The 11,887-nt window shown below is 42.9% G+C and overlaps 1 protein-coding gene across 1 annotated transcript in view; it reads left to right on the top strand.

The window, feature by feature from the left end:
- The window catches only part of ltk (leukocyte receptor tyrosine kinase), a 64,887-nt gene that overhangs the window by 48,715 nt on the left and 4,285 nt on the right, over positions 1-11,887 (top strand). The window contains exons 20-28 of the mRNA XM_062522581.1: positions 5,220-5,406; positions 6,474-6,564; positions 7,400-7,464; positions 8,016-8,145; positions 8,372-8,469; positions 9,461-9,553; positions 9,894-9,995; positions 10,750-10,884; positions 11,204-11,294. Coding sequence (XP_062378565.1) covers positions 5,220-5,406; positions 6,474-6,564; positions 7,400-7,464; positions 8,016-8,145; positions 8,372-8,469; positions 9,461-9,553; positions 9,894-9,995; positions 10,750-10,884; positions 11,204-11,294 — 992 coding nt within the window. The remainder of the gene's footprint in view (positions 1-5,219; positions 5,407-6,473; positions 6,565-7,399; positions 7,465-8,015; positions 8,146-8,371; positions 8,470-9,460; positions 9,554-9,893; positions 9,996-10,749; positions 10,885-11,203; positions 11,295-11,887) is intronic.

Genomic DNA, 11,887 nt, shown 5'->3' with positions numbered 1-11,887 from the left:
TCGCAGCTCTTGTCCTGAGGCCTTTGTGCAGTGAGACAGGGACATTTCTCTCTCTCTGTGTTGCCCTGTTAGAACAAACAAACAAACAAACAAACAAACAAAAACACATGGAATTTTGGAAGCAATGTGTTCTGCATCATCTAAGCTCTTCATCTTCTGTAATGTCAAACGTGATGAGTGAGATATTTTTGGATGTGCTTTTCATATATGGCTGTAGATTACAACGTGAGATGGAACACTGTTCAGACATTAGCGACATTCATTTTTTTTTTTTTTTTGTATTTGTATTTGTGGGTTTCCCGAAACTACAAGGGTGTTGAACTGTGTTGCCACTGTTCTTTTGGCAGTTTTGGGGTTGTATGAAGGAACCACTGCAGGGGATGAAAAACAGTACAAGTACACATAAACACATAAAGTACACTGACCTTGAGGATGAAGGCCGCTGGTCAACAGTACATCATTAGTATTTTCGGTAACACTTTACTTGTTCATAACACATATTATAACAGCTGTCATGAACTGCACAAGAATGTGTGCCTGAAGTCAATAGTGAGTCAGAGGGAACTGTTCTGGAATCTTCTATGTGACGTTTTCAGCAAAAGCTTAGAGCTGCCTTAATCAGAGGAATTTGTACCATGACCATGGAGCTGTTTTGACAGAGCACTGTATATCCATATTGATGGAGAAGTGCAGTAAGGAAAAACAGATTTAGCTGACAAGCCCTTGGGCATTACCCCCCCAATCCCTCAAGATAATGAGCTAATTTAGGTGAAGAGGACGATTATGGGAAGTGCTTTTCAGCTGTGATCTTAAAAAAGGACATTTTTAGAGGGTTTTTAAGGGATGATCGTGAGTGTTTAGGCCAAATTTCACACAAGCACTTTATATAGTAGAGGTGAAGTCAAAGGCGTTCCTGTCAAAGCAAAGGCATTCTGAGAGGGATTTTTTTTTTTTTTTTTAGAAGAGGGGTTTAACTAAGACCCCTTCCCCCCATCCCACCCTCCCCTCCCCCAAAAATGCAACCTCCAAAATTCTATACATTAATGATATCTACAGCATAGCTCTTCTTTTAAACTTAAGTGTATCATAGTCAGTCAGTATTACATATTCAATAGAATAACAGAATTACAGTGCTTTGTTGCTTATTTCATCACCTTCTATATCAAAATAGTGTTGCACAAGGAGTTATTAGGGAATATGGATATAATCTGCTATTAACCTTAGTTTGTACATGATTTAACTATGTACAAATGCTTTGGAAATATTGTAGATGAAAAGTAAGGATAGATTTTCATAATATATCACATTAACTGTAGTCTTTCCCATAGGCTACTAAAGCTGATCGATATAGTTTATTTATGCTGCTAAATGATCTGTTTTTTTATGATTTTAGCTAAATCATAGTGTTGTAGAGCCATCAGTCATTTCAAAGTAAAGGACGGCGAGGGAACTATGAGCACTTCTTGGTGAACTGTCCCCAAAAATGTGACCTTTTTTTCTGCTAAGCGTGAGGTGAAGAGGCGCTAATTATTGTGTCACTAATTCCTTTTTTCCCCCCAAACAAATGCCAATTTAGACATTAGACCCTATCCAAACCATTTCTGGTTTTTGAAGCAAGATAGTGAGGGGGCCTGTTGAGTCCTTGTAAAGCAGGAGGTTTATGTATGGTTGCTTCATATTCTGGGTTTGTTCGTAGCCCATAAAATATATGGGAACATGTGGCCTTAGGAAAATGGACTGCTTGGGTGCCTATACCGATGTTGAATTTGAATGAGTGCCTTAGTCCATGAGGGCAACAACAATCACAAATATCTCTGTCTGTCTATGTGTTAGTGTTTGGTCAAGAATCTCTATGTTGACGCAATGACTGCATTCTTGTCATTTTGACCCAAACATATCTGTACAAAATTACTGTGCCAAGACTCATTGTGTAATCCTCTATAATAAATAAAGTCAACAAAATTAAAAATGGTGAAAACATGGAAAGATATAAGATGTTGTCCCTGGCAAGACTCACCGGTTGGAGTGGAGTTTAGTGTTGTAGACTATCAGCTGGTGTCCAGGTCCCTCTGAGTGCTTCCAGAGGACCTTAATGAGAGGTAACTGACTGTTCTCTGGCATACTACAGGCTTGTGGCATCCTTTTTGGTATGGCACTTGTGTCTTAACCACTGTCTGTCTGTCTGTCTGTCTGCCTGCCTGCCTGTCTGTCTGCCTGTCCCAGAGACTAGCATGGTTGCTGTGGACCTTAACTTACTGATACGCACACACTGGATATGTTTATGCATCTAGACACTAAACTGACTCCATGACACATATCGCTGATACACAGGTAGTGCTGTTTAGGGGTTTCCTGCTCTAGTATTCTTTTGCAGAGCTGCATTCATGCTGCAATCACTGCTTTGGGCCCTAATTTAGACGATGGGCAAAGTGCAACATCTGAAGTCTTAAAGGGATATTCCGCCATTTTTGGAAATACGCTCATTTTCCACCTCCCCTCGAGCAAAACAATCGATATTTACCTTGTTCCCGTTCATCCAGCCATTCTGTCAGTCTGGCGATACAACTTTTAGCTTCAGCCTAGCATAGATCATTGAATCGGATTAGACCATTAGCTTCTCGCCTGCTAGCTTCATGTTTAAAAGTGACTAAGATTTCTGGTAATTTTCCCATTTAAAACGTGTCTCCTCTCAAGTTAGAAAGTGCAATAAGACCAACTGAAAATTAAACCTGGCGTTTTTCTAGGCTGATTTGACATGGAACTACACTCTCATCTGGCGTAATAATCAAGGCAACTTGCAAACGTACCATAGGCGCTGTGATATCGTACGCAGCATCTGAAAAAAGTCCCCATAGACAACAAGCAGTAGTAGTGCCAGTAGTATGCAAGTTGCCTTGATTATTACGCCAGATGAGAGTGTAGTTCCATGTCAAATCAGCCTAGAAAAACGCCAGGTTTCACTTTCAGTTGGTCTTATTGCACTTTCTAACTTGTGAGGAGACACGTTTTAAATGGGAAAATTACCAGAAATCTTAGTCACTTTTAAACATGAAGCTAGCAGGCGAGAAGCTAATGGTCTAATCCGATTCAATGACCTATGCTAGGCTGAAGCTAAAAATTGTATCGCCAGACTGACAGAATGGCTGGATGAACGGGAACAAGGTAAATATCGATTGTTTTGCTCGAGGGGAGGTGGAAAATGAGCGTATTTCCAAAAATGGCGGAATATCCCTTTAACTAAAGCTAATTTAATTTAATAATAATAGCAGTATATTATGCACAGACATGAGTGGCTCAGCTCTAAGCTTCTCGTTGACTGACATGGCATTTCATTAGAACGAATGGAAAGTCTCTAAAGGTGGTTAAACAGTGTCTCTTCACCTGAACTTTCCTCCCAAGCAGGTTGGTAGTCTGTGCACGGCGCTTCCCTACCCTCCTCCACCTACCTCGACCACCCCCACCCCCACCCCCACCCCAAACCTGTCCCCCCCCCTCACCCTTGACCCCCTCCTCCTCCCTAAACCCCCACCCTTTCCGACCCGAGTCCAGCTCTCCTGGCGAGCCGCTCCTGTCCCGTGTCCGGCGGCTCGACGGCACGCAGGGGACCTCGACCTCCTCCTCTCACCTGCACGCAGCGCCCTTCCCCCGCCCTGACCCCGGCCCGCCCCTGGCCCGCCCCCGGCATGGCAGACTACCAACCTGCTCTGGGGCTGTGGGACGCCTCCGCAGAGGGTGAGTGCCCCCACGCTCCCGCCCCGCCTTTGGAACAGAGGCAAAAAGGTCCGGTTCAGAAAGCCAAAGCCAACGCCAAGTAATTCAAGATGACCTTGAGAATATCTAAAATATGCATAGACTGAAGAAGCATTATGATATCTATAGTATGCCTTGGCTTAGTGTTTAGGTATTGTAATATTTAATAGTGCAGGCTCTAAGCTTCCCACTGCATTCTCCAAGGGTCTCTGCGGTTTGGCATTGGCTCATTGGTTAGTGTTACTAACTGATTGGACTTAATATGTATAGTCTGTTAGCTAAGTGCAAGGAGAGGCCAATACTCTTCCTGAGAACTTTCTGAACTGGAACCTTTCCATCTCTGCTATGAACAGAGAAACTAACACACATGTGCCTGAACTGCCTTAGTCTAACACCAACCACCAGCCAACTGCTAATTCTGGCGGAATATTTTGGCACTTAATCTCAGTTTTGCTGCTTGAATTCTCTGCCAGTCAGTCAGATTGCAATCTCCAGCAAGAGGCCTAAACCAGTGCTTTGATATCACCTGACACATCACTAGACAACATCAGAGACGTTGCGTGCCTTGTGTATTTTAGTGTCCAATTGCTATAAAAATTTGGTCGGCTAGAAAATTTGTCTTGGGCACCTGGTATTTCACTTTAACAAGAACATAATTTTGGGTAGAACAGAATGGACCGAAATCAAATGTTTCTTTTTCCTTTCAGGTGTATATTGTATTTGCAAGACTGAAAAGAAAACTGCTGGACACAGTGCATACAGTACATGCATATACTGCTCTCCAGAGATTAATTACGCACATAAAGTACACTGACCTTCAGGATGTAGGCCTCTGGTCAACAGTACATCATTAGTATTTTCGGTAACACTTTACTTGACGGGTTCGTTCATAACACATTCATAGCTGTCACGAACTGCACATGAAGCATTCATGACTGTTTCATGAAACAAGACTCAACATTCATACCAACCCTTTCATGAATGTGGAAGACAAAACGTCAAAAACTTGTCAAAATAAAAGTCCAACAATCGCCAGATGTTCTGTCAGCTGTTTAGGTTCATGTTGACACGTTCCATGTATTTTGCATAATTTTGGTTTATGCTGGAGTCACGTCGCAGTTTATGTGGGTCTTAAGCCCACTCACTGCGTTTGTGATTTGCAACTTGGCCTGAGGTGCAGACATATCAGGGGCTCTGAGGCCTTCGTGTCTGGTCGTGAGCCTGGTCTCCTGCTCTTAATTGTGCAGGAATCGGTCCAAACCTCACTTTAATCTCTTCATTAATCTCACTACGGAGCGACAGACACACCAAAATTAATGCTGCGGTTTCACTTTTTGGAACCCTTGCTATTTGCGAATGTTTTGTGTGTTTAGATGGTGGTGAAATGGAGCCAAGCTCACTGAACCGGTGTCCTTGTTTCTCTCTCTCTCTCTCTCTCTCTCTCTCTCTCTCTCTCTCTCCTCCAATAGTCTACTACCGGAAGAAGAACCACCTGCACGCGGTCAGGGTGCGACTCCAGACCCCGGAGTACAAGCTGAGCAAGATCCGCTCGTCCACCATCATGACCGACTACAACCCCAACTACTGCTTCGCCGGCAAGGCCGCCTCGCTCAGCGACCTCAAGGAGGTGCCACGCAAGAACATCTCCTTGCTGAGGTATCATCTGGTGCTTCAACAAATATTCCAGAGCTCATTGTAGTAGTGCATGTGAAGAACTGCAGCATTGCAGAATTTCTTCTGAGCTGGATGGTGATGCGATGGGCCATATAGCATATTGCTTTTCTTATGAGCTTTCCTAAAATCCTCCATAATGTTCCATCAAAACACATTGAATTGCCTTTTCAAATGAAATACACTGTTTAAATACAGTGGCCTGGCCTCCACACTTATTGGAACCGCTGGTCAAATGAGCAAAAAGAAGATTACAAAAATCATCTTTTGCTGATTTATTGGAAATTAATGAAAAATACAACCTGGAAGCAAAGCAAAGTTACTCTGAGAAAAAGGAATATCTCCTAAAAAAATATATTTATTATATTTATAACAAAAACATGAGAAAGTTTTGACAAAATGTAGCAGAAGCTTTTTTCCATTTATATGTAATTTCTTTCAGCTTCCAGCTGTAATCCATGACTTCACTTTATCCAAAGTGACAGAGGTCAAATCTCATAGTAATTTTTCAACATGGGAAAGCCAACAAAATACGCTATTCATTTGCTATGATTTCATTACAAGTGTAAATGGCAGGAGTTGACTTAATGCTACAGTGACTTTGTCTGGAATGGTGTTCTATTGTCAGATCAAATTAAGATTGTGCTCTTTGGCAAGAAACGCTCTTAGTGGATTTGGTGTATTGAATCATGACTACACACACACAAAAAAAAACCATGAGCCTAATGATAATTGGTGAATGATTTCTGATCTTGTGGATCTGTTTTTATTTCAAAGGCCCATGGGAATCTCATTAGGGTGCATAGTATAATGAACTCCAAGAAAAACTTTAATTGAAAAAAAAAAAAAAAAAAATCAGTCCACATTGTTTTCATTGTGATTCTGTAATCCTTGTTTACTCAACCAACCTTGTTACCAGGGGTGCCAATAAATGTGAAGGACACAAACAAACTAAACTTGTAAACAAACTATCCCCCCTCTTGCCTTTTTGTCTGTCTCTGTCTCTGTCCATGTCCTTGTGTTTTAACTCAGCATGTGTGTTGTGTTCGCAGGGCTCTCGGTCATGGTGCCTTTGGAGAGGTGTATGAAGGCCAGGTCCTTGGCATGAACGGGGAGAACTCCGCCATGCAGGTGGCCATCAAGGTCAGAACTCCTACTATCCTATTCGCTCCTTTCTCTTCAACATATGGGCACTAGTCTGTTTACAATATGTCCTTACAAACATTTCAACATCGTCGTCACAACATCTGTTGGAAAAAAGCAAGTGTATTTAAGCACTGGAGTGAAGGACTGGATCTTGTTTCTCATGCTATTTGTTGTTTATTCGGAAAGTGGTGCTTGCTTTGTGATTGGCAGTGCTGAAGTCACATGCTCACCTTAACACTCAAAATGCAATTTAATTTTACACGGCTCTCTCCACAGAATCACACACAGCCAGTCCACCCTAACGTCTAACAAAAAAGAAACACAATTCGCAGGAATGTGGCAGCGCGACCCATGACAGCACTTTTAAACAAATGGCTGGCTTGGCTCTGCTTGCCATCCCCCCTGTGTTTTTGACCAGCGTCCAGTCTGGCATGAGAAACATGGCCATAAAACTGGACTGGATAAAGGGGGCCAGTGTGCAGCATGTGATGGGCTAGATGTGGCCAATCATTTGGGATGACATGTGGCTGCTCTCTTGCGAGGGCCACAAGACCCAAGTCCACACCCTCGCGCACAATTGAATTTGGCCATTTGTAACGCTTCATTCACTGCCGTCCGACCGTCCGTGCGTTTAGCTCGAGGACCTGTCTGTAGACTTGGGCTCATCGCTTCTCCTGGTCACGGCCTTTCAGTCCCCCGTTGAAGTAATGAAAGTCAGACAGGCCCTGTGTGTGAAATAGTTGTGATTGTGATGTCCGTTTGCTGATTGGATCCTGATTAATGGTGGTGGTGTTTTTTTTTTCCCTCCTCATTTCCCTTTTCTGGTCAACAGACTCTTCCAGAAATTTGCTCTGAACAAGATGAGATGGATTTCCTGATGGAAGCCCTGATAATGAGGTGCATGTGGTACTCGCATACACACACACGCACTCACATACACACACACACACACGCGCGCTCAAACAAAGATACATTTGGATGAAGGAGGAAACAATTATTTCAAATCCGTTGACCCACCTGAAGTGTTTCATACATCTTCGTCCCTTTGCATTGATGTGTTGTTGATCAGACACAGCTGGTGTTGGTTAGACTGAAGGAGGCAATGCATCTTCTTTCTGGACACAACAGCTGGTCTCTAGCTGGGTCATGCATTCATTACACTCGCTTTGGGGTCTAGAAATATGACAGTTTGTATTGTACCTCAGAAGTACAACTGCAACCACCTGGTGTTTTATTGTGAACACTTCTGTACCTTCGAATGTATGTTTGTAAACTGTTTGACATTTGCTGTGTGTTGACTAGAACTAAAAGAAGCCAGTCAAATGATGATTATGATGATTTGCTATTCGATTTGCAATATGAAACATTGTGTAGAGCGGACATATACAAATCAAGCGTTTCAATCAAGTTAGCTGAACGTTTCCATGTTTGTTCTGCTTGTTCCGCAGTAAGTTCAGCCATCAGAACATAGTGCGCTGCATCGGTGTGAGCCTGCAGATTCTGCCCCGCTTCATCCTGCTGGAGCTCATGACTGGAGGAGACATGAAGAGCTTTCTCAGACAGAACCGACCCAAAGCAGTGAGGAGCTTTCTCTCTCTCCCTCTCTCTGTCTCACTCTCTCACACTGTTTCATCCTCTCTCTTATCTGTGTCTCTCTCTTTATGCTTGTGTATGTGCCTATGTTGGCTCTCAGGCCCTCACTATGAGTCTGACTTTATGAGTTCATTAACATACCTTTTCACTGATGAACGATCTGTCCAAATGCCAAAATGTATTGTTCACTGATGGTACTCATACATTGCAGAACCAGACCTCCTCCCTGATCATGCTTGAGCTTTTACAAATGGCCCGAGACATCGCCCTTGGCTGCCGCTATCTGGAGGAGAACCACTTCATCCACAGGTTTCTATACTTTCCCTGTTTGAATAAGGACATTGATGGATTGTACAGTATTATTACACCTGACGTTGGCCAGGCTAAATGTGCTCTATGTCCCCATAAGCTAAAAATGTGCATGCCAAGTGACTATATGAGCAGATTCTTGCAAAGCAATAAAATGTCTATCCAAATAAATGCTCTTAAAAAGGCATGGACTAACGCGTTGTCCAGATGCTTGTAAAAGAAGAAACTTGTACGTTGAACCAGATAAGTAAGCAATATAAAAATGTGTAGTCAGTTTCCTGTGCCCTTGCAGCTCTGCAAGTTCACTGATGAATTTTTAGAATGGCAGTCTGTAGATCTCTGAAATGGAGTTTTGATGTAAAGCCCTTTTTCTTCGTCTTGTACCTGTCAGCATTGTGTTTGGGATTCTCACATGAGCGAGTCTCTCAGGTGGTCTGAGCTTGAGTTAGACTTTAATCCCTCTCAGCGTTTTGGAAAGAATGGCACAGTGGGGAACTGACAAATGCACAAAATAAGCTAGTCTTAAAGATGAAATATAGAAGCAGCCTGCAACACTCAGTGTGTTGGCCACATTTTCATATATACTACTGTGTTTCATATTCTCTGCATCTATTCCATATGTTGCTTTTGGAAGTCCGACAGTATCTCCTGTTTTATTGTGTGCTTAGTTTGCCAGGTTTAAATGCTTTAACATTGTGCAATGAAAAGAATGGCATTTCCAGGGGCTGACTTTTTAAATGTGTGCTTCCTTACTTTACTACCAAATGTATGAATTAAGCAATAGCATAATAGAATATAGTGCACACAAGTGACTCTTTATGGTAGTCTGGAGAATATCTAACCCAACGGCACCTTATTGACTTTGAAAAGGAATTATGACTAATATGTATTTCTTTGTCTGATAGTCTTCGTTTTTGTTGTGAATTGATGTGATAGATCTCATAGTGTAAACTGTGTCACAGTCTATTGTTTATGTTCTCTCCTCTTTCAGAGATATTGCTGCTCGTAACTGTCTCCTGACATGTACGGGTCAGGAGAGAGTGGCCAAGATCGGGGACTTTGGAATGGCCCGTGATATATACCGGTGAGACATAACACACTCAGATGTACACACTCTCATACAGTATATTCCCATTCATATATTCTGATGGCTTTTGCAGACACTGTTGTTGGATTTGCTGTCACAGTTATGTCTCAATCTGTGAGCAATAATTTTTAATAGTTGGGAAACATTCCCCCAAGATTCTTGTCATGCGTCAGGTGCTTACAAAGCTATTTTGCTTTGCACAGATTGAAGCAACATATGTTTGTTATTTTCTCTCTCCCTAAGTGCTTGGAGAATCAGCTTTATTTTCAGTCTCATGGGTAAATGACCGGTTTTAAGCAATTTGACTTCTAAACCCGTGCCTTGTTTTCTCCTCCAGGGCAAGCTACTATCGCAAAGGTGGCCGTGCCATGCTGCCGGTAAAGTGGATGCCACCTGAAGCTTTTCTGGAGGGCATTTTCACCTGTAAAACAGACACATGGTAACATAGCACAACACCAAAACATGTTTAAATAATACTTCTCACTATTACAGTGTTTGATTAAAAAAAATATATCAAGACATATAGTTTGCTTATGTACAGATGTATTGCTATGTATGTCAATTATTTGGCCCTTAGTTGTCTGATAGAACTGATGCTAATAGAATAGGTCAGCAGTGTGTTCTGTCTATAACAGCTGGGATGCTCATTTGAAAGAAGGTCTAAGTTGGGTAGTGTGTGTGTGTGTGTGTGTGTGTGTGTGTGTGTGTGTGTGTGTGTGTGTGTGTGTGTGTGTGTGTGTGTGTGTGTGTGTGTGCGTGTTGTGAGGTTTGTGTCATAGCTTGTCAGCTCCATTAGCTACGGGTCCTCTCCGTCCATAATCGTGCCCTTAAGGCATCTTTAGTCTTTACAGCCGCGCTATGATAATTCCTCCACTTGCCCACAGGATCTCTCTCAGATTTACAGCAGAATTACCCCTTTCATGAGGTCGGGTTGAAAATTCAAAAAACTTTTTTTGGTCAGACTGTGTTGATGGAAGAACCTTTACCACACGGCAAAACAAACAATGTCATGGCCACTGCACATCCCGTCACAATTATTCCAAGCTGTTGTGGGCTACTTTGCCATGCAAACAATAAGCGACTGAAGCATGTGCCTTCTGTTCTCGCTGTTGGCGCAAAACCTATTTGTCTTCTGTAGAGTGCGGTGTTGTTCCACTCTTATCAGGCTTATCGAACTCTGTCGCCCTCTGCAGGTCTTTTGGGGTACTGCTGTGGGAAATTTTCTCTCTGGGCTACATGCCTTACCCGTGCAAAACCAACCAGGAAGTACTGGAGTTTGTCACCAGCGGTGGCAGGATGGACCCACCTAAGAGCTGTCCAGGGCCCGTGTGAGTAACTTTATTGCATCACCATTGAATTATCTTGGATGTTCTTTTTATTGTAAGTCACGCAGTGTCATGAGTTTTGATTGGAGTGTATTGGATTACACTGATATTATTGTCTTGATGCAATCAATTAATGTTATGCAATGATGACCCGGTCCAGAGGCTTATTACTCAATGACATGGTCTGGGTGGATTTCCCTCAATTCCTGCTCTTTCTTGGCAGAATATGGTTGTTGATGAATGTGAGAACCTCCATCATGGCGTTAACAAAACAAACAGTCCTCGCACGTAGTTCTCAAAAGTGTTCCTTGTCACTCCACAGCTACCGGATCATGACCCAGTGTTGGCAGCACTGCCCTGAACACCGGCCAAACTTCTCCGCCATCTTGGAGAGGGTCAACTATTGCACTCAGGTACCACCAGACAGACAGGCATCAAACCAGTTCTCACCGCCATATTAGGCAAATGTTTGATCCTTCTTCGCTCCCTGCCTTCCTCTGTTTGGAGACGCCTGAGCCTTGCAGGCGTCCACATGCAGTCCCTGGCTTCTTGTTAGTGCGAGCGCTACCAAGCCATTGAGGGGGCATCGCGAATGGTCCAAATATTTACTCAACGCTTCAGCTTTGAGCAAAGGGCACATAAATACTAGCCATTAATTGCTCTTCCGTGTAGAGCGTTGCCTAGCATCAGCGTATTATTTCTTTGACTGTCACCGTACCACTCAGAAGTGTTTGTTTTAAATATCGTCCGGTCATACTTCATCCTTCATGAGCTTTGCACTCAGTGTCTCCATCCAGCCAGTGACAAACCCTTGGTCTGGCCTACTGCAGAACCGACCATCGAATAGTCATCATTAACTTCCATATTTTCTCATACAACAAATGCGTTCATAATGTAGACTCTAAGGGAGCCTGACATGGTTCTACGTGGATTTTAGCTCCTTGCAGCGCCTATCACTTTAGGTGAACTACAGAGAGAAATAGGATAGAGTGAGATATTTCAGCCA

The sequence above is a fragment of the Sardina pilchardus genome, chromosome 20 (genome assembly GCF_963854185.1).
Source record: "Sardina pilchardus chromosome 20, fSarPil1.1, whole genome shotgun sequence".
Taxonomy (NCBI): Eukaryota; Metazoa; Chordata; class Actinopteri; order Clupeiformes; family Clupeidae; genus Sardina; species Sardina pilchardus.
Note: the sequence above shows the minus strand (reverse complement) of the source record. Positions and strands in the feature narration are given on the sequence as shown.